This window comes from Elephas maximus, chromosome 4 (assembly GCF_024166365.1).
Source record: "Elephas maximus indicus isolate mEleMax1 chromosome 4, mEleMax1 primary haplotype, whole genome shotgun sequence".
NCBI classification, from domain to species: domain Eukaryota; kingdom Metazoa; phylum Chordata; class Mammalia; order Proboscidea; family Elephantidae; genus Elephas; species Elephas maximus.
In genome coordinates, this window is record NC_064822.1 from 43,556,795 (window position 1) to 43,576,705 (window position 19,911).

The window sequence follows — 19,911 nt, forward strand, 5'->3', positions numbered from 1 at the left end:
AGATTTGCCCAATGTATGTGTCGTTTGATTTCTTGACTGCTGCTTTCCTGGGCGTTGATGGTGGATCCAAGTACCACTTAGTTCTACCCTTCTAGTTTAAGAAACATTAAAGGGGATATCGCGTGGCTGAAAAGGAGCCAGTGATATGAATACCCCAATTCAGATCTACCAAACACTCTAAAATAAGTTTTTAGTCTTCCCCAATTTATTTTTCACAATAAATTATCACTTTCTTTCAAATAAAAGGGCAGTTGTATTTCTAAATTATTTACTGAGATCAAATCCCAGGGCAATCTAAAGCGCTAGAGTTGGTCAGGAAATTACCAGAAGGAAGAGCTTAAAATGATGTTACACTGCCATCAATCATATTTCCTACTCTCCAAATTCTCACCCCGAGTTAGAGTCCACAACAAATCACTAAGTTCTGCTATTAGTGACAGCTGCCTTCCTAGTTCTGGTCTCTGAGGACCTACGCCTCCTACCTACAGGATCCGGACTGTCCTCTGGCACTCCTTATGCGTCAATTATCTTTGGCCTCAGCCTTACTTTCTAATTTTCCCCAAAGACTGAAATCATAACCACGACTTCCAGATTGCCGCAGGCTCTGTACTATGATGCTAAAAGATACTGCTCAGAGTTTGCAATTGGCAAGAACACTCCTAGGGAGTACAATATTTACTTCTAAAGAGAACCAGTGTTTTACTAAATTTGAATCCAGAAAGACACAACTCTTTTGGATAGGAGTCTACGGAGTAGAGGAGGGAAGAAAGTTATTTCAGGATTGTGACTGATTTAAAGACATGTCTTTGTTTTAGAAATAGCTAAAAACAGAAATACACATCTGCTGGGCTAAAATTTTCATGATTTGGAGAATGTGGGAGGTCATTTTTCTATATATCCTCATGATATCTGAAGTCATCCGAAGATCTTTAATTTCAGGGAAATGGAAAATTTTTCTCTTGAGAGAATCCACATCTCTGAACCTACTTCCCTCTAAACAACAACAACAAAAAAAAACCCAAATCCAGTGCCATCGAGTCGATTCCGACTCAAAGCAACCCCGCAGGACAGAGTAGAACTGCCCCATACAGTTTCCAGGGAGCACCTGGCAGATTCGAATTGCCAACCCTTTGGTTAGCAGTCATAGCGCTTAACCGCTACGCCACCAGGGTTTCCAAACCAAACCCAGTGCTGTTGAGTTGACCTCGACTCCTAGTGGCGTAGTGGTTAAGTGCTATGGCTGCTAACCAAAAGGTCGGCAGTTTGAATCCGCCAGGTGCTCCTTGGAAACTCTATGGGGCAGCTCTACTCTGTCCTGTAGGTTGCTGTGAGACTTCCCTCTAGCAAGGCCAAAATGGTTAACATTCACAGCATTGTGGAATGTTACAATTTTTTTTTTCCAAACCATCCACTCATGCTGATCAATGCCTGTTAGAAGGTACCGGTGTCACATGATACAATTCCTTCTTTGTGTGGAATACAAAAGAGAAGATAATATGAAATTAACTAACTACCACGCTGTGGCCTGATTTGCTTAAGAAAAAGTAATTTGGGGAGTACTCATTCAAGAGTATTTATAAACAAGTCCTATGCAATAAGCCCACATGATGAAAGGCTAGATTGTTCTTATATCTTATGTAAGTAGGCTGCTCATTTGTGAAATTAAGTTTCTGGAAGTTCTAATTAATTTAATCCTAAGAAAAGGTTTCCAGAGAAGGGGGGGGAGGCGAGGACCCTGATTCATTTCAGGACAGGGTGCCTCAGCCACCACCATGCCAGCAACCAACAGAAACAATCAGATATGCACAGCCATAAACCACAAGTGGCCAAAACTGGTTTTCAAGCCTTCCCAAGGTGGGCCAGAATAAGTGACTGCGAATCTACATCCACCCACTCAGCTGCCTCTAGCCCCAAGCATACCCGCTGCCCTTCTAAACTCAGAAGTGACTGAAAGTGGAAGCAGCCATAAAGCCTGGGCATAGTAACTGTTTAATAAACGTTACCACTATTACTGTTATCATTATATGAGTACAAACTGCCCCGAGCCACAGCGCCTGAAAGGTGCTTTGGCTACCATCTAACAACAACTAATATTTACCGAGCACTTACTATTTGCCAGGCAGTATGCCAAGAATTGTATTTTACTGAAACATAAAAAGAGTCCTATGAGGTATGTAGTATTATTACTACCCACCATTTTACAGGCAAGGAACCTGAGGCTTAGAACACTGTTACTTGCTGAAGATCACACAGTTAGGAAGTATAGAGATGCAATTTGAAGCTAGGAAGTTCTAACTTCAGGGCCGACACTCTTACCCCTATCCAATACTGTGACTCCACCTGGTTGGGTAACATTCTATTTACCCACATGACTCTATTAAGTGAGTCCTCTCAACTTTAAAATGCAGTGATTCGTGGCAGTTATCTGGGTATGACACCATTCAAGATTTAGAGCAAGCCCTCACTGTGTGGGAAATCAGAACCAGGATATAGTGTCTCAGGCAGTGACATCAGTACTGGCACCTTTCTCTTCTGTTTGGCAGACTAGCTGGGAACAGCAGTCAGCCACATGTCTCAGGAGGATGAAACTACCAGGCAGTCCTATTAGAAGAGGAACCACCATCATCAAAATTCTCTCATTCTTGGCTGACTCCATGATCCATTTCCCCTCCTTGAACCTTAATGTAGTAGGGATACTTGTTTGGAACTTACGTTGGTATAACATCTTTATTTTTCAAGCTTCTGTTTCCTGTTAATTCTAACTTTCCTGAGAGATGACAAATATTAAAATTTAAACTCCTTGGAAAATAAAAGTAAGCCTTGAAACATAAGAAAAATAATACTTCAGTTAATATAATAACATTTACATTCAAATTTCTACTGCAAAACAGCAAAAGTTCAGCAACATTTAAGGACTATAAAGTTTTATTAAAGGATTCTACCTTTATTGAAACTATAAAAATATTTTCTATAAATATGACATAAAATACAATGTGCAAATTATCATATTTTACAGAAATTAATGAAGTCCACCCTTAAATGTTTCTTTTTAACCATCTAACCACTCTTTAAGGTCTAGCAGGAAAAAGTCATTTATAAATTCCCTCGGTGTTTTACACAATTTAAATGTGTAGAAAACTGTCTCTAGAACTTAATTTTTTGAGTACTTAAAATGAAAGGAAAACACAAAAAATAAGTTTAAGGTCAGATGTAATATGAGAGCCAACAGAGTTCGTAACACCGATCAAGGGTTACATCAGGTAGAAATCAGAGACCGGAAACTCCATTTTTCTTCTTCCCTTATTCCTGTTGGTAATTCCCAAAGTCTATACCATGCTCCTTTAAGCGTCTTATCGCTTTTTACACACATTGCACAGATGTCATAGTGCATTGTACTCCACGCATTTTGATGGATCTGTAGGGAAGTGCTTCTGGCAAATGGTCATTAACCTCTTCAATCCCTAAGACGATAAAGAAAATAAGATTTGATTATGATTCAGTTGAACTATTCTCAACTGTCTTCTTCTGGATTCATTCCAGTTTGTTCATGTCCCCATTATAATGTAGTAGTCCCAAACAATTCTACTCAGATGTATACTTAGAAAGGACTGGTCATATAAAACACTGGTAACAGCAGTATTGTTTATAATATCAGGTGCAAAAACAAACCAAAAACCACCTGAAAACCCAAATGTCCATATGTAGAATGAAGAATTACTTTGCCCCCAAAAATTTGGTCTTTGTCTCCAGTTCCAGGAATTTCCCAGCTGATTAGAGTGTCTTTGTTATTCACAGTGGGAATCTGACTACACCTGACAGTTTATGCTAATGATGACTCATGGTGGGGGCAGCCACACCAGAAATACCCACCATGTGATATAAGCTCAATCTTCAGGGAGAGGACCTGGAGATTGGGTTGGTTCAGTCATGTGGGCAAAGATTCAAACTTTTGACTATATAATGAAACTTAAGTAAAAACAGATTACATAAAAAATAGACATATTTAACACTAATGACTGAAGACCAGACAGGTTGTGGGATAACACTAAGGACATCATACATGAAGAAATCGAGAGGTCATTAAAAAGACACAAAAGAAAGAAAAGACCAAAATGGATATCAGGAGAGACTCTGAAAATTGCTTTTAAACGTAGAGTGCTAAAGCAAATGGAGGAAGTGATGACGTAAAAGAGGTGAACAGAAGATTTCAAATGGCAGCTCAAGAAGACTAAGTATTATGATGACATGTTCAAAGATCTGGAGTTAGAAAACCAAAAGGGAAGAATACACTACGCCTTTCTCAAACTGAAAGAACTGAAGAAAAAATTCAAGCCTCAAGTTGCAATACTGAAGAATTCTATCGACAAAATATTGAACAACACAGGAAGCATCAAAGATGGAAGGAATACAGAGTCACTGTACCAAACAGAACTGGTCGATGTTCAGCCATTTCAGGAGGTGGCATATGATCAGGAACCGATGGTACTGAAGGAAGAAGTCCAAGCTGTACTGCACTGACAAAAAACAAGGTTCCAGGAATTGACGGAATACCAATTGAGATGTTTCAACAAACGGATGCCGCGCTGGAGAGGTTCACTCATCTATGCCAAGAAATGTGGAAGGCAGCTACCTGGCCAACTGACTGGAAGAGTTCCATATACATGCCCATTCCAAAGAAAGGCGATCTAACAGAATGTGGAAAATATTGAACACTATCATTCATATCACATGCAAGTAAAATTTTGCTGAAGATCATTCAAAAATGGTTGCAGCAGTACATCGACAGGGAGCTGCCAGAAATTCAAGCCGAATTCAGAAGAGGACATGGAAAGTGCATTATCACTGCTGACATCAGATGGATCCTGGCTCAAAGCAGAGAATACCAGAGAGATGTTTACCTGTATTTTACTGACCATGCAAAGGCATTTGACAGTGTGGATCATAACAACTTACAGATAACATTGCAAAGAATGAGAATTTCAGAACACTTAATTGTACTCATGAGGAACCTGTACATAGACCAAAAGGCCATCATTCGAAGAGTAAAGGGATACTGAATGGTTTAAAATCAGGAAAGGTGCGTGTCAGGGTTGCATTCTTTCACTATACTTATTCATTCTGCAAAAAACTGAGCAAATAATTTGAGAAGTTGGACTATATGAAGAAGAATGTGGCATCAGGATTGGAGGAAGACTCATTAACAACCTGTGATATGCGGATGACCCACTGTTCCTTGCTGAAAGTGAAGAGGACTTGAAGCACTTACTGATGAAGATCAAAGGCTACGGCCATCACTACGGATTATACCTCAACATAAAGAAACAAAAATACTCACAACTGGACCAACAAGTAACATCATGATAAACGGAGAAACGACTGAAGTTGTCAAGGATTTCATTTTACTTGGCTTCACAATCAATAGCCATGGAAGCAGCAGTCAAGAAATCAAACCATGTACTGCACTGGGCAAATCTACTGCAAAAGACCTCATCAAAGTGTTAAAAATCAAAGATGTTATTTTGAGAAGCAAGGTGGGCCTGACCCAAGCCATGATATTTTCAGTCACCTCATATGTATGCAAAAGCTGGACAATGCATAAGGAAGACAAAGAACTGATGTCTTTGAATTACGGTGTTGGCGAAGAATACTGAATATCCTATGGACTGCCAAAAGAACGAATAAATCTGTCTTGGAAGTACAGCCAGAATCCTCCTTAGGAGGGAGGATGGCAAGACGTCATCTCACTTACTTTGAACACGTTATTAGAAGGGATCAGTCTCCGGAGAAGGACATCATGCTTGGTAAAGGAGAGGGTCCGTGAAAAAGACCCTGGATGGATTAACATAGTGGCTGCAACACTGGGCTCAAACATAGCAAAGATTGTGAGGATGGCACAAGATTAGGCAGTCTTTTGTTCTGTTGTACACAGGGTGGCTATGAGTCAGAAGCAAGTCAATAGCACCTAACAACAATAAAAATTCTAGACACTCAGATCTCCAGTGAGCTTCCTGGTTGGTGACAGACATCAGTGCAGGAGGTTAACGTGTTTCTAGGGACACGGAAGCACTGTGTTTGGGACCCTCCCAGGCCTCTCACTATGCATCTCTCCTTCTGTATTTTTTCTATAATAAAACTGTAATCATAAGTATAGTGCTTTTCTGAGTTCTGTGAATTGTCGTCATCCTAATTGTTAACAATTGCTAATATCATTTGCAAATAGGCAGGGGACAAGAGCTGAAACCTGCACATGCTACTACAGATTTCTCTCCTAAACAATTTTGGGAAGAGTTTTCCAACCAGCAATGAATCCTAGTAATGGTTTCCTCTACCAGCCTACAAATTTCCTGTGTACAATAAGAGGCTTTATCAAATATCTTGCTGAAATCTGTATTATTGTTGTTAGTTGCCATGGAATCAGCTCTGACTCATGGTGGCCCTATGTAGAACAGAATAAAACGTTGCCCAGTCTGCACCATCTTCATCATTATTCATATACTCAGGTCCATTGTTGTTACCACTGTATATTTTGAATGCCTTCCAACCTAGGGCACTCATCTTTCAGTACTACATCAAGACAATATTCTGCTGTAATTCATAAGGTTTTCATTGGCTAGTTTTTGGAGACAAATCACTAGACCTTTCTTCCTAGTCTGTCTTAGTCTGGAAGCTCCACTGAAAGCCGTCCACCATGGGTGACCCCGTGGTATTTGAAATACCAGTATAAAGCTTTCAGCATCATAGTAGCATACAAGCCACCACAGTATGACAAAATGACAGATGAGTGGTTGAATTTAACTATAATCGAACAGATTCATTATCAGAGAAACAATGGTTTGCAAATATTTTACTTAAAGTCCTTTGCAGATTCAAAGATTGTCCACATTATACTACTTAAGGACTAGGAGTGTAGAGGGGGGCTATCTTTCATCTGATTTCCAAGAAGAAAGGCTTTCCTCACTGCAGGCAGTGCAAAAAAAGATCAAGCAAATAGCTTTGCTCCCTATTTTTTTGTTCCCTGTGCTAATCAGGTATTTGCTTTAGGATAAACATCATTCTCTTCTCATAGTCCAGCTTCTCCTGCTGTGAAATTCTACTCATCTGTATGCAGAATTGTGATTGACAGCCATGGAAATATACCTGACATGACTGATTCGGCATCTTAAGTTTCCTGAAGAAATAGGTGAGAAGAAAGACAAACCTAGGAAAGACAGCACCCCGATGAAATATAAATAGCAGCAAAACATGGCAAGAATTCTGATGAGCAAATAAAAGACAAACTGATGTTAAGACTGCTGGAGGTAATTTTCCCTATGTTATAAGAATAGAAATCTTAGGTGTTTGCTCCTTATAGAAGACAGCTGATTTACTTTCTCTGATTTAAAAATATTTACTAGTATTCCCAACTGACATCTATTTTCCAAAAGCTTGTGAAACTCAACAATTTAAGTCATAAATAGTTATCACAGGACATTACAAAAAATTTTTGCAATAAAGATTGATAGTACACAGCACATATTTTTAAAGGCACATAATCTAAGGACTGCATATGGTTATTTTCCAAATGGAAACAAGTCTTTTGGATTAGACCCCTCAGGACTTCAGTTTCAAATTGTTTGTGGATGCTTAAGCCAGTAAGACAATGAGTTGCTTAGCTCAGTTTATGGGAAACAGCTTAAAAATGGGTTCCAGTTTTTTTTAATTTTCTATCTTTATAAAAACCGTACGTGTGTGCAGCAAATCTTTATTCAGCACCTATTATGTTCCAAGCACTGTTCTAGGCACTAGAGATAAAGAAAGAACGAAATAGAAAAAAAATCTTTGTCCTCACTGATACATATATAACCCATTAAATCCATTACTCATAGCGACCCTATAGGACAGAGTAGAATGCCGCACAGTTTCCAAGGAGCACCTGGCGGATTTGAACTGCCAACCTCTCAGTTAGCAGCCATAGCACTTAACCACTACGCCACCAGGGTTTCCATATATAGAGAGAGCCTTTTAAAAAACTGTGTTAAAAAATACAGAACAAAACATTTGCCAATTCATGGCATAATAAAATCTATTAAGAAAACATTCTGCATCCCACTTTGGTGAGTGGTGTCTGGGGTCTTAAACGCCAGCAAGCAGCCATCTAAGATGCATCGATTGGTCTCAACCCATCTGGAACAAGGGAGAATGAAGAACACCAAAGACACAGGGTAATCATGAGCCCAAGAGACAGGAAGGGCCACATAAACCAGAGACTACAACAGCCTGAGACCAGAAGGACTAGATGGTGCCTGGTTACAACTGATGACTGCCCTGACAGGAACGTAACAGAGAATCCCTGAGGGAGCAGAAGAGAAGTGGGATGCAGACCCCAAGTTCTCATAAAAAGACCAGGCTTAATGGTCTGACTGAGACTAGAATGGCCCTGGAGGTCATGGACCTTCTGTTAGCCCAAGACAGGAACCGTTCCTAAAGCTAACTCTTCAAACAGGGATTGGACTAGACTATGGGATAGACAACGATACTGGTGAAGAATGAGCTTCTTGGATCAAGTAGACACATGAGACTACGTTGGTATCTCCTGTCTGAAGGGGAGATGAGAGGGTAGAGAGGGTCAGAAGCTGGCCAAACGGACACGAAAAGAAACAGAGGAGGGAAGGAGTGTGCTGTCTCATTACGGGGAGAACAATTAGGAGTATATAGCAAAGTGTTTATAAATTTTTGTATGAGAGTCCGACTTGATTTGTAAACTTTCACTTAAAGCACAATAAAAATAAAAATAAAAAAAAAGAAAGACCAAACTTGCTGGCCTGACAGAGGCTGGAGAAACTCTTAGAGTATGGCCCTTGGATACACTATCAGCTCAGTAATGAAGTCACTCCTGAGGTTAACCCTTCAGCCAAAGTTTGGACAGGCCCATAAAACAAAATGAAACTAAAGGGGCACACTAGCCCTGGGGCAAGGACTAGAAGGCAGGAGGGGACAGGAAAGCTGGTAATAGGGAACCTAAGGTTGAGAAGGGGAGAGCGCTGACATGTCATGGGGTCATTAACCAATGTCATAAAACAATATGTGTACTAACTGTTTAATGAGAAACTAGTTTGTTCTGTAAGCCTTCATCTAAAGTACAATAAAAATAATTTAAAAAATAAACTTAAAAAAAATTGTCAATTCAATTTTTCCATGTACAATTCAGTGACACTGATTCCGCTCATCATGTTGTGCAACCATGACCACTGTGCTTTTCCCAATTATTCTATTGCCACTAACAGAAACTCAGTCCCCGTAAGCAAAGACTCAATCAAGTGTGAATATAGCCTAAAGACACATTTTTGAGACTTCTGTCTGAAAATGTCTTTAGCCTATATTCAGATGGTAATAGAATTTTGAGTTGGAAATTAATTTCCCTCAATATAGCAAAGAGATTACTCCACTGTCTTCTAACTTTCAGTGCTGTTAATGAGAAGTATGATGGCATTTTAATTCCTGAGCCTTTGTGAGTGGCCAGTTTCTTTTCTCTGGAAGCATTTAAATCTTCCTTTATCCTTGGCATTCCAACATTTCATTATATTATGCCTTGATGTGATGCCTTTCCTACTGATTTTGTTATGTACTAAGTGAACTCTTCGCTCTAGAAATTTATGTCCTTCAGCTGTGACAAGTTTTCCTGCATTACTCCTTTATTTCTGACTCTCAATTTCTCCATTCTCTCCTTCTGGAATTTGAATAGTTCACAGATTGATCCCCTCAATTTCTCATATTTCCTTTTTTTTTTTTGACATTTCCTCTACTTTACCTTCCAACCCTTTAATTTTTTTTTTTTCCTGCTATAATGCTTAATTTCTAAGAACTCATTTTCATTCTCTCACTTCTTTTTGTAGCATACTGTTCTTGTTTCTTGGTTATAACCTTACCTAAGAACATCAATTATAGTTACTGGAGCCTCATTTTTCTGTTCCTTGTACTATGACTATTTCTCTAAATCCTCCTTTATATATATATATATATATGTGTGTGTGTGTGTTATATATTATTTATATTATGTGTGTACATACATATACACACACACATATATATGATTGCTTTGGTCTCTTTCACATTAGAGATTTTCTCTATATGTCTGATGATCTTTACGTGAACATTCATATATATGAGTGAAGTACTAAAGAGCTAAATGGAAACGAATTAGTTTCCTGCTTGTGGGGGTAAAAGCTTGCTGCCAGCAATGTAGGAATCCAGTAGAGAAAAGGAACTAGAGGTCTCATTTTTCAATACATAGTAGACTTTCACTTAGTTCTCCTGTTTTCAGTATAGCACTTTACCCTTTCCTGAGCAGTACATATCCCTCAGATTGTAAACCTGTTTTCGCTGCAGTGGGATAAGGGTAGGGGGCCCATTTGTGCAGTGTAGAAGGAGCCTCTGGATTACTTCTCCTAATCTCAACCACTCCCCCTATTTTCAGCCCTATCCTGGGGTCTGGCCTTTTAGAAATACCTAAGAGCCCCCAGGGAGTCCCGGGGGCTAAGTGGTTAAGAGCTATGGCTGCTAATCAAAAGGCTGGCAGTTTGAATTCACAAGGTGCTCCTTGGAAACTGCAAGGGGCAGTTCTCCTCTGTCCTATAGAGTTGCTATGAGTTGAAATCGACTTGACGGGAATGGGTTTGGTTTTTGGTTTTTAATAGCCCCCAATCCCTAAGCCTTCCCAGACTCTCCAGGGGAAATCAAATGGCTCCTTAGAAACTTCCTCCCCACACAATATTTAACTATATAAACTTTTAAAAATCAGTATGAAAATTTTCTTTATTTAAAAGTCTAATTGAAAGCATCACAGAATATTCTAGATAAAATATAAAAACATAAAATACAGATTAGTTTGGTGTGTCACAGTATGTGATTTAAGATACATATTCTTGATAACGAGAGTTGTTTATATCCAGATAAATCAATGGACCATTAAAATAATCAACCTGCATTCACTTAAAAAATAATAATTTTTTACTATTGTAGAAAACAAAAACTTTTGAACCAAACTAAGCTACAATCACAACTGTTTAGCTACATTTGCCTTTTCTTTTATAAACTATCATTAGTTAACAGAACTTCGGGAAGATAATTTTTGTTTTAAAGTAATCTTTTTACTGAAGTACCAAGAAGAAATTCTATTAAATCAATTATTTTTGTCACCAGTCTACAACTGTACGATAAAGTCTTAAAGATAAAAGCATAGGCCTATTTAGTGGCACATCCTAAGAATATGAAAAGTAAGGGCTAAACTGAGTGACAATTTCCACAAAGCTATTTAAAAGTCCATCCATGAACTGCTAAAGTTCTAATAAAGGAATGAATTACATGATATACTTAAAGATTAATCTTAACCCCGGACTACTCATTTGACCAGAAATGTGATGTTCAAAAAATGTGTACTTAATTCTTAAAAGTTAATTTCTACAATTTCAACTAATATTCATAAAAAAGGGCCAATCCTTCAAATATAAATTTTAATTAAAATATTGTCTGCAGAAATTCATTTCACACAAGCACACCATTAAAATTGAATTCACCTAAAAATTCATTCTAGACTTTTAAATAACTGATCTGGGTCTAGCACTTGGGGGTAATGACAGATAAAGGCAATTCCACACTGCTGCTAATGAAAGGCCCCATCACAAATACTAAATGTATAAAAATGCCAGTATCTGCAGGATTTCAGGATCCCTGGTGGTGCAGTGGTTAAAGAGCTTGGCTGTGAACTGAAAGGTCAGCAGTTTGAACCCACCAGTAATTCCGTGGGAGAAAGATGTGGCAGTCTGCTTCTGTAAAGATATAATTTACAGCCTCAGAAACTCTATGGGACGGTTCTATTGAGAATCAACTCAATGGCACTGGGTTTGGTCTTGATTTTGGAGAATTTACTGGAAAATTAACGAAAACCATTAGCTTGCAACTAACTCAATGTACTTGCATAATTTATGGTAAGAAACAGAGCTGCTCTCATTTTTTACTTGTCTATACGTTTGTTTTCCGTAAGAGAATGTATTTCTTGTTCAAAGGTTCATTATTTCACAGAGTAAGAGCAAATTACAAATACAAACAATAATTCAATCTTGAAAAGAGCACTCGTCTTCTTAGCTAAATTAGGTAATAATTTATGCTAAGTGATTAATTTAGAGGGAAGATTTTATGTATTTGACTACCAGGTTTTCACAGTGGAGGGTAATCTGACTTTTTTCCAAGCATGCGGTTGAGAAATATAAGATTTAATACCCAAAAGTAAACTGTATACTTCCTATCTACTAAGCTGCCAGTTAAAAAAGCACGTGACAGAGTTTAGATCAGCATTCCCCAAAATGTATTTCCATGAAACACTAGTGTTCCATTACATTAAACAGTGACACGTGTGAAAGATAAATTAAATGCCAGAAATAGTTTTCTCTAAAAATTTGTCTTAACACGATGGAAAAATATTAAACGGATAGACAGTTGTTACTATACAATAACTTATCTTTAAGAAATGGTTTATGACAGTCAAGAATGCCAGGATGTTGCATGAAGTCACTCGACACAAAAATGCATGACATGTACTTTGAACAGAGATGCATAGGAATGTTCACCAACTAACCAAAACACTGTGCATTCAACATACGGCTCAAGATGTGATCAGTTACTGCAGTTATGGATGCTTCTGTTACATAATTTTTTGCAATAAATGAATATATATTTACAAATTGTTCCACAGACAAGTAAGTTTGGAAAACACTAGTATAGATGAAATATGCCAAGACCTGAAATATGGATTGAAATAACTGACAAAATTCTTAAATGAAGTCTTTACTAGGATATTTACAAATTTAAGGTTACTGAAAATAATTTGCCAAAGAAGATAGTAATTGCTTTTTGTAAGTGTGAAGGCTCAAGAAAATTATTTGAAATGAATACTATACCTCAATTTTAGAACCCTTCAAAGAAATCTGTATTGTAGCACAGTACACGGATCAATTCATCTCTATACATCAAGCAGGCTACCAGCAGGAAACAAAGGACACAGTCAGTTTAGGTAATTTGATGGCAGTAGTTCCAAGAACTTTACAAAAGAGTAGGCAAGACTTAGGACCAACAAGAGATAGTACAGAACCCCAGAGCTGGCAGTACTGGGACGCTGTGACCAGCCTGAGTTCTGAAGGGCCAAGTGAGGATAGGGTTTTTGTATGGAGAAACCTGAAAGAATCTGTGGCCTTGTTAGAGGGATGTGGTCAATCCACAGTGACTCCCCTGTAGGGAGAAAGCCAGGGAAACACATACCCCAAAACTGTTCTTCTCGCACCCACAAAATCCTTCTCACTGCCTGCCCAACTGGAAGCCAGAGGACAAGGGGGCTGTGAATGCTATTCACAAAAGTCAGATTTCAGGGCACAGAGCAAGGTGAGGAAGAGTGGAGCGTGCACCTGGAGGGGCAAATAGCCGTCTGATGTGAATTTCACTTTATCCTTCTTATTTACCTTCCTTCTTCTCTTTACTAACACACAAAGAATGCTCAGAATGTGAAATCTCTTCAAGAGGTGTCTTGAAATGGCTGAATTATGAAGCTTCTAAAAATAATAAATAATCAGGAACTTCCTACAATCTGTGTAAAAAAGCTTTACCAAAATCTGGGCCAAAGGTACAGCTGTATTTGGCAGAATGAATAAAGTCCTTGAAGTTACTAACTACCACCAATTTAAACCTAATCCTAGCTTAGCTAATAAGCTATTCAACTCTTCTAATAATGTTAGCTAATAAGCTATACAACTTTTCTTTGATCCGCATGGTGAGAAAACAATCCCCTTGGTGCACTTAATTTTTATGAGAAAGAAAACACTACAAACAACTTTCACAGTTTAAATCCCACAGAGGTTTATATATAACCAAAAGATCAAAACATTCCGTTATAGTAAAATACCCCTTTGAATTGTTTTCTACCGTTATTTCATAAAACACCTTCTCTAGTATCTATAAATAAATTAAAAAAAAATCATTCCACACACATGTAGATGTCCAAGAAACAGGCAAAACTAATCAAGACAACGGAAGTGAGGATAATGGTCACCTATGATGGAAGGAGGGAGATTTAGGCTGGGAAAGTGCATGGATGAGCCTTCTGGGATGCCGTTAGAAATGTGCTATATTTTGTCCTGTACTTAGATATGTACGCATGTATATGAAGAATATTTGAGCCATACAGTAAAGATTTGTATACTTCACACACTACATATATTAGATCTCAACTTGAAATATTCTATTAAATGACTATCACAATTACATCTTCAGCAAATATGTTAAAACAGAAAAGGACTGAGATTATACATTTACCAGGGGTGAGAGGTCGTAAGCTACGGCCCACAGGCCACCTGCCTCTTTTACAAATAGAGTTTTACTGGATCAGTGTTGATGGCTCCTTTGGCGCTACAACAGAAAAGTTAAGCAGTTTCGAAAAAGAGCGCATGAACTGCAAAGCCCAAAATACTTACTGTCTGGCTCTTTAAGAAGTTTGCCAATCTCTGATTTAAACCTTAAATAATACATATTTAAATTGTCCCTTCTCTAGGATAATTCAAATCAACCTCACCTAAATAACAAAGTAACAATAAAAGAGGAAGATTCATAAGATAGCTTAGAAAATTACTCCACCATTAATTCTAATCAAGAATTTCATAGAATTCTAACATGGGAACAGCATGCTCGGCCTCGAGCTGCACCATGGGTGTACTTGAAGACACAGATTACAAATTGGTATTTTGTTTAGCCTTGTACGATATTAAGTTTTTAAAAATTTGGTGTCAATATTTTTAAAATACTTAGAGGAAAAAAAGACACTTTTTAAAACAATCAAGATTTTGAGAGGAGGAAGGGAAGAAGGATAGAAGAAAGATCCAGCAACGCTGGAGCCATATTCCTGCTAGGTAACAATGAGCTAGAGATGAGCAGCAGCTTTCTCCCTTTAAATGAGCACGCACTCTCCAGTGTGACATAGTCCCTGCCACTCCCCAGTGACTCCAACAACACTGAGGTTAAGCATCAGCTGACATTTAATACTGTGTTTACACCATTGTTTGTTTTGCTTATGGCAGAATTGAGAGGAAAATGAAATACTGCTTCAATCTGTGCCTATATAAAAAGCAGAGCAAAAGACAGAGGACCCGTCAGCTCACTTGTTGCCTGTTGTAGGCATCCAAGTTTGCGACTTTGGATTTAAGTGGTGGATTCTAGAGAAATGGCAGAGAATAACCACAGAAATCTAAGGGCTAGAAGAGCCAAAAAGGGCAGAGTTAACTTAATGCTTGAAAACATCAAGTGGTAGGAATCTCCCCCATATCTTTCAAGGAAGCCCTACTTCCAGCTTTGGACAAGTCTGCCTATTAAAAACTTTTTCGTACTATTTTTGCAACTTCTGGTGAGTCTATAATTACTTAAAAATACGAACTTGTTTTAAAAAAAAAAAGCTTTTTTCCTTATACTGACCAGAAGCCTGTCTTCCTATGCCTCAACTGGTCCTCTACTGTATAGGATAAGTTAACCCACCAGAAAGCTCTTCTATTATTTATAGCTCTCTTACCCAGATTCCCATCAAGAGTCTTTCTCAAGGACCAAAAAAAAAAAAAAGAGTAAGACCATCAGCTCTCTTGTTCTATTGAGGATTCATTCGATCAGAAATATTTACTGAGCACCCATCATGAGTCAGGTACTGTTTGAGACTAGGAGGTGTAACAGTGAACTATGTTCCTGCCCTGTGGAACTTACACCAAATTATGATGTCAAAAATCGAGGGAATATTTATCAGATTGCAGGCATAAGCTATTATCACCCCTTTCTGGTGGCCATATCATACTACTGATTTTATCATACTTACAGTCTACTAGATTCCCTATTTATATATATATATACACACACACACACAGACACACACATATATACATATAGATACATATACATATAGCTCAAATTCTATACTTAAGAAATTGGGTTATGGGTCCAAATTTCTTATGGTCATCCTTGCTAAATATTATATTTTTAAAATCTGCCCTTCTCTCCAGTCTGTCAAGAACTTCTGGAATGCCAATTTCTTTTCCACCTTAATACACACCTTATTCCTTGCCTGCAATCAGATAAATATATCTCTCTGCATAGTCATCCAAATCAGTTATCAAAGTGTTGTACAGGACAGTAAGGAGGTCTGTAAGAACCCTATGACATGTCTTTAGCATCTATCCAAATAACCATGGATCCATTATTCAGTGCTCCATGGCTTTCAATTACTCAATAAGCTATCAATCCACCTGACTGCATTATCTTGTCTACATCTGAACATAAGGATATCATTGGATCCAGGTTAAACACCTTCCTAAAGTTCAGATACAGTTTGCCAATTTCCCTAATCACCTTGGAAGAAAAGGAAAATTTTTAAAAACAGGGAGAAACAGTTAAAAGAAGGAAAAACAAAGGAGGACAGATTACATACCTTCCAAAATACACCAGAAATGAATACTAGTATTTTTTTTTTTTTTTAAATCATTCTAGCCCTAGATAAGTAAAGTGCTACTGAAGAAGAAAAATAACGTAGAGGGACTCACACTACATGACCTCAGAATCTACTATACAGCTACGGAAGTCAAAACAGCCTGGTACTGGTACAACAACAGATACATTGACCAATGGAACAGAATTAAGAACTCAGATGTAAATACATTCACCCATGATCTCCTGATCTTCAACAAAGTCCCAAAGTCCAACAAATGGGGAAGAGACAGTCTTTTTAACAAATGATGCTGGCAAAACTGATGTCCATCTGCAAAAAAATGAAACAGGACCCATACCACATACCATACGCAAAAACTAATTCAAAATGGATCAAAGACCTAAATATAAAACCAAAAACTATAAAGATCATAAAAGAAAAAATAGGGTCAAAGCTAGAGGCCCTAATACATAGCATAAACAGGATACAAACCATAACCAACAATATACAAACACAAGAAGATGAGCCAGATAACTCAGATCTTCTAAAAATTAAACACTTAGGCTCATCAAAAGACCTCACCAAAAGAGTAAAAAGAGAACATACACACTGGGAAAAAAAATTTCGGCTACGACAAATCTGACAAAGGTCTAATTTCTAAAATCTACAGGAAAATCCAACACCTCTACAACAAAAAGACATATAGTCAAATTAAAGAAATGGGTAAAGGATATGAACAGACACCTCACCAAAGAAGACACCGAGGTGGCAAACAGACACATGAAGAAATGCTCATGATCACTAGCCATTAGAAAAATACAAATTAAAGCCACAATAAGATACCAACTCACCCCGACATTACCGGCACTAATCAAAAACACAGAAAATAACAAATGTTGGAGATGCTGCGGGGAGATCAGAACTTTTATGCACGCTGGTGGGAATGCAAAATGGTACAACCATTTTGGAAAACCATGTGGCACTTCCTTAAAAAGCTAGAAATAGAAATACCATATGGTCCAGCAATCCCACTCCTAGGAATACATCTTAGAGAAATAAGAGCCATCAAACAAATAGACAAATGTTCACTGCAGCATTATTCACAAAAGTAAAAACTTGGAAATAACCTAAGTGCCCATCGACAGATGAATGGATAAACTATGGTACAGACGCACAATGGAATACTCAGCAACAATAAAGAACAATGATGAATCTGCAAAACATCTCACAACACGGATGAATCTGGAGGGCATCACGCTGAGTGAAATAAGTCAATCACAAAAGGAAAAATATTGTATGAGACCACTATTGTAAAAACTCATGAAAACATTTACACACAAAAAGAAACAATCTTTGATGGTTATGAGGGAGGGGAGGGGTGGGAGTGAAAAAACTGAACAGACAACAGATATGTGGTAACTCTGGTGAAGGGTAAGATACTGGGAAAGCCAGCAAAACTTGACCAAGGCAAGGTCATGGAAGCTCCAAAGACACACCCAAACTCACTGAACGACTGAATTACTGGGCTGAGGGCTGGGGACCATGGTCTCAGGGAACATCTAGCTCAATTGGTATAACATAGTTTATAAAGAAAACGTTCTACATTCTACTTTGGTAAGCAGTGCTCGAGTCTTAAAAGCTTGTGAGCGGCCATCTAAAATACTCCACTGGACTCACCTCATCTGGAGCAAGAGAGAATGAAGAAAACCAAAGACACAAGGGAAAGATTAGTTCAAAGGACTAATGGACCACAACTACCAGAGCCTCCACCTGGCTACGTCTAGCACAACTAGACGGTGCCTGGCTACCACCACTGAGTGCTCTGACAGGGATCACAATAGAGGCTCCCAACAGAGCTGGAGAAAAATGTCGAACAAAATTCTAACACACAGTAAAAAAAGACCAGACTTACTGGTCTAACAGAGACTGGAGACACCTTGAGAGTATGGCCCCTGGACTCCCTTTTAACTCAGTACTGAAGTCATTCCTGAGGTTTTACCCTTCAGCCAAAGATTAGGCCCATAAAACAAAAAGAGACTAAATTGGGCACACCAGCCCAGGGGCAAGGATGAGAAGGCAGGAGGGGACAGGAAAGCTGGTAACAGGGAACCCAAGGTCGAGAAAAGAGAGTGTTGACATGTCTTGGGGGTGGCAACCAGTGTCACAAAACAATATGTGTATTAATTGTTTAATGAGAAATTAATTTGCTCTGTAAATCTTCATCTAAAATACAATTAAATAAATAAATACAATAAAAATGGAACCTAAAAAAAATAATCATCCTACGGGGTGGTGGAAATTATACCATTGTTTACAAAAAGAAATGCTGTCTTTAGACAATTTATCTAATTATATCTACTTTTATACACATGTAGCTTTGGCCATGGCATAGTGGAACACAATTAGCAAATTTAATCACTGAAAACTTAGTTTTCTACTGTTAAAGCCAAACAACTCTTTTTTTCCAACTAAAAGTTATATGCCTTTAATACAGTCATTGATGCTTATTAAGAAATAAAAATGGGCTTGAATTGCCACCAGTATATTTACACTCTATAAATTCTACTGTTGACATTAAAGACTCAGGTGGAAATCATATTTTAAAACACTAATGTCTGTGATTAAGGCATAAAGCATGACACACAAACTCACATTCAGCACTTGACATTGAAATATAAACAAAAGACAATTCATGAATATGGTAATGATTGTTCTCTGGCAAAAAATTCTGGAAGCACTTTATGGACTTTAAGTGAACTTTAAATTTTAAGTAAACTTCCAGAGTCTCATCTTCAAGCTTGCTTTAGAGTTAATATTCAGCAGAAGTCAGTACAAGGACACAATCTGGGATTTATGATCACCTGGCAAAACCTAGATTTTAGCTAATTTTTTTCCCACTAAGAAGAAAAGTCTAATCAACAAGAGTACAAACAAGTTTATGTGAGGCATGTACAACTCTAAGAAAATAAACTATAAACACTTTAGACCTATTCACTTAACTAAGGAGATGCTGATACATGCTACTTAAAAATTATTATATTCATTGAAGACAAACTTTCAACATCCACACCTTTTTAGCTTAGTACATGTTATATCTACCTAGAAAGTAACAGAACGGGATTTACTGCAAAATACTCTACATCTGTCACTCATTACTGAACTCCCAAATCTCTCTTAGCTCAAGTTTTGCTTGCTAATATATACATCTTCTAAAAAAAAGAAAGAAAAAAAGCTGCAATAGTTTTATTTCTGTGCTACGGTAATTAAAGTACAACACTTAAGCCTGTCTCATATCATATATCAAATGTAAAGGTTTTTATTTCGTTGAGTTAAAGTATCTTAAATATAAGTACTTGTAAACAGTGAACTTTTATCCTATCATGCTATGTCCCATTTGCTGTAATTGTTTCTCTGCTCTCAAAATTTGTATT

At 37.8% G+C, this 19,911-nt stretch overlaps 1 protein-coding gene across 2 annotated transcripts in view; it reads right to left on the bottom strand.

Annotated features, from left to right (window-relative positions):
- Nucleotides 1-2,881: 2,881 nt before the first annotated feature.
- The window catches only part of PRPF18 (pre-mRNA processing factor 18), a 54,725-nt gene continuing 37,695 nt past the window's right edge, over nt 2,882-19,911 (bottom strand). Inside the window, exon 9 of one of the 2 annotated variants that reach the window (XM_049881964.1) lies at nt 2,882-3,461. In XM_049881964.1, coding sequence (XP_049737921.1) covers nt 3,381-3,461 — 81 coding nt within the window. In that variant the 3' untranslated portion in view covers nt 2,882-3,380. The remainder of the gene's footprint in view (nt 3,462-19,911) is intronic. The other variant, XM_049881963.1, reaches the window with a different exon arrangement.